Raw genomic sequence first — 3,794 nt, 5'->3', positions numbered from 1 at the left:
GATATACGTTTAGTTACACAGATACAGTAAGATCATATGGGTCTGAACATGCGGCCCTGAAATATAAATAAATAACTGTGGTGAGGACAGAAGACCTGTCTGTGGTGTGGACAGTAGACCTGTCTGTGGTGTGGACAGTAGACCTGTCTGTGGTGTGGACAGAGAGACCTGTCTGTGGTGTGGACAGTAGACCTGTCTGTGGTGTGGACAGTATACCTGTCTGTGGTGTGGACAGTACACCCTGTCTGTGGTGTGGACAGTAGCCTGTCTGTACCCTGTCTGTGGTGTGGACAGTAGACCTGTCTGTGGTGTGGACAGTAGTCCTATACCTGTCTGTGGTGTGGTGTCTGTGGACAGTATACCTGTCTGTGGTGTGGACAGTAGTCCTGTGTGGTGTGGACAGTAGACCTGTCTGTGGTGTGGACAGTAGTCTGTGGTGTGGACAGTAGACCTGTCTGTGGTGTGGACAGTAGACCTGTCTGTGGTGTGGACAGTAGACCTGTCTGTGTGGGACAGTATACCTGTCTGTGGTGTGGACAGTATACCTGTCTGTGGTGTGACAGTAGTCCTGTCTGTGGTGTGGACAGTATACCTGTCTGTGGTGTGGACAGTATACCTGTCTGTGGTGTGGACAGTAGTCCTGTCTGTGGTGTGGACAGTAGTCTGTGGTGTGGACAGTATGCCTGTCTGTGGTGTGGACAGTAGTCCTGTCTGTGGTGTGGACAGTATACCTGTCTGTAGTGTGGACAGTATACCTGTCTGTGGTGTGGTGTCGTTGTACATGGAGATGCTTCCACACACAGCTATTCTGCCATACTCTCATCTGAGGCATCACTACACTGGAGAACTTCCCACCAACCTGGACGGAGAGAGAGATTGAGCTTTGATACACACACACACACACACACACACACACACACACACACACACACACACACACACACACACACACACACACACACACACACACACACACACACACACACACACACACACACACACACACACACACACACACACGTCCACACACACGCATGTCCACACACACGCATGTCCACACACACAAAGAGTGCGTGTGTGCGAGTGGTGCAGCGACCTCACGTTCTCAAAGTAGCAGTCGTATCCGTGTGGCGCGGCCTCCCTGAGTGATTCCTCCAGGGAGGTGGCAGTCTTGTAGTTGAAGACCTGGTCAAAACCCAGCTCCTTTAGATAGGACACCTTGGTATCTGTCCCCGCACAGCCCACCACTCTGCAGCCCTGAGGACGGACACACACACACACAGTGTCACGACTTCTGCCAAAGTCGGTCCCTCTCCTTGTTCGGGTGGCGTTCGGCGGTCAACGTCACCAGTCTTCTAGCCACTGCCGATCCACTTTTCATTTTCCATTTATTTTGTCTTTGTTTTCTACACACCTGGTTTCTATTCCCCAATTACATGTTCATTATTTAACCTCTGCTCCAGCAGGTTTATCTCTGTGGTCACCCCCAAAGCCAATTACTCCTTCAAGTTCTCTGCTGCCAATGACTGGAACGAACTACAAAAATCTCTGAAACTGGAAACACTTATCTCCCTCACTAGCTTTAAGCACCAGCTGTCAGATCATCTCACAGATTATTGCACCTGTACATAGCCCATCTATAATTTAGCCCAAACAACTACCTCATCCCCTACTATATTTATTTATTTTGCTCCTTTTTGCACCCATTATTTCTATTTCTACTTTGCACATTCTTCCACTGCAAATCTACCATTCCAGTGTTTTACTTGCTATATTGTATTTACTTTGCCACCATGGCCTTTTTTTGCCTTTACCTCCTTATCTCACCTAATTTGCTCACATTGTATATAGACTTATTTTCCTACTGTATTATTGACTGTATGTTTGTTTTACTCCATGTGTAACTCTGTGTTGTTGGATGTGTCGAACTGCTTTGCTTTATCTTGGCCAGATCGCAATTGTAAATGAGAACTTGTTCTCAACTTGCCTACCTGGTTAAATAAAGGTGAAAAACGAAATGAAATAAAAATGTTTGTTTGTGAGTTGTTGGTTATTGTATTACGATCGTTATTGTGGGCTTCGTTTATTATGTTGTATGTTGTAATATTATGAGTAAATATGTGTTTTACTCAATGCGCCTGACTCTCTACACCAGCTACACACAGACCTTTATTACACACAGACTCACTATACATTATGAAAGTCACTGGTAACACACAGAGACACATGGAATGTAGAACACAACTTATCCTCATCTTCAGGAAGTAACTAACACTGTTGAGACGTTGTTGGGAATGCTCTGGGAACGTTGGGGGAATGTTGTACCTTGATCTTGGCGATCTGTCCCACCACTGAGCCCACGGCTCCTGCTGCAGCGTTCACCAGAAGAGTCTCCCCCTTCTTTATCTCACACACTTCCTCTAGTCCATACAGAGCTGTCAGACTAGAGAGATATCATCATCACCATCAGCACTAATATAACCACTAATGTATATCACACACCTCAACCACACAGGGCAGTATGCATATCTATCTATCTATCGAGAGAGATCCATCCATCCTACCCAGGCATGCCGATGGCCCCCAGGGCCAGGGAGAGGGGGATGTCCTGGGGCCAGTCGGGAAGCACAGGGGTCAGCTCTGCCCCATCACACACCCAGTGACTCCTCCATCCACAATCACTGACCACATGGCAGCCCACCGGGAAGCTGGGGTTATAGCTCTGGATCACCCTGGAGAGGGGGGGTGAGTGTGTGTGTGTGTGTGTGTGTGTGTGTGTGTGTGTGTGTGTGTGTGTGTGTGTGTGTGTGTGTGTGTGTGTGTGTGTGTGTGTGTGTGTGTGTGTCAACATGCCTCACAGTCAGTCTGTAGTGTGTCAACATGACTGTCAGTCAGTCTATAGTGTCAACATGACTGTCAGTCAGTCTATAGTGTCAACATGACTGTCAGTCAGTCTATAGTGTCAACATGACTGTCAGTCAGTCTATAGTGTCAACATGACTGTCAGTCAGTCTATAGTGTCAACATGACTGTCAGTCAGTCTATAGTGTCAACATGACTGTCAGTCAGTCTATAGTGTCAACATGACTGTCAGTCAGTCTATAGTGTCAACATGACTGTCAGTCAGTCTATAGTGTCAACATGACTGTCAGTCAGTCTATAGTGTCAACATGACTGTCAGTCAGTCTATAGTGTCAACATGACTGTCAGTCAGTCTATAGTGTCAACATGACTGTCAGTCAGTCTATAGTGTCAACATGACTGTCAGTCAGTCTATAGTGTCAACATGACTGTCAGTCAGTCTATAGTGTCAACATGACTGTCAGTCGGTCTATAGTGTCAACATGACTGTCAGTCAGTCTATAGTGTCAACATGACTGTCAGTCAGTCTATAGTGTCAACATGACTGTCAGTCAGTCTATAGTGTCAACATGACTGTCAGTCAGTCTATAGTGTCAACATGACTGTCAGTCAGTCTATAGTGTCAACATGACTGTCAGTCAGTCTATAGTGTCAACATGACTGTCAGTCAGTCTATAGTGTGTCAACATGACTGTCAGTCAGTCTATAGTGTCAACATGACTGTCAGTCGGTCTATAGTGTCAACATGACTGTCAGTCAGTCTATAGTGTCAACATGACTGTCAGTCAGTCTATAGTGTGTCAACATGACTGTCAGTCAGTCTATAGTGTCAACATGACTGTCAGTCGGTCTATAGTGTCAACATGACTGTCAGTAGGTCTATAGTGTGTCAACATGAGTGTCAGTCGGTCTATAGTGTCAACATAACTGTC

The 3,794-nt window shown here is 46.3% G+C and overlaps 1 protein-coding gene across 1 annotated transcript; it reads right to left on the bottom strand.

Annotated features, from left to right (window-relative positions):
- Positions 1-755: 755 nt before the first annotated feature.
- Positions 756-2,759, bottom strand: LOC124030821 (prostaglandin reductase 1-like; the record flags this gene model as incomplete). The annotated part of the gene is made up of 4 exons (XM_046341996.1): positions 2,565-2,759; positions 2,326-2,443; positions 1,102-1,257; positions 756-859 (listed from the first exon to the last, which is right to left on the bottom strand). Coding segments are annotated over exons 1-4 (386 nt in total), but the record flags the coding sequence as incomplete, so codon positions are not given.
- Between the last annotated feature and the right edge of the window lie 1,035 nt (positions 2,760-3,794).

Source organism: Oncorhynchus gorbuscha, unplaced genomic scaffold (assembly GCF_021184085.1).
Source record: "Oncorhynchus gorbuscha isolate QuinsamMale2020 ecotype Even-year unplaced genomic scaffold, OgorEven_v1.0 Un_scaffold_16427, whole genome shotgun sequence".
NCBI lineage: Eukaryota > Metazoa > Chordata > Actinopteri > Salmoniformes > Salmonidae > Oncorhynchus > Oncorhynchus gorbuscha.
The sequence above is the reverse complement of the archived record's forward strand: the minus strand, read 5'-3'. Positions and strand labels throughout refer to the sequence as shown.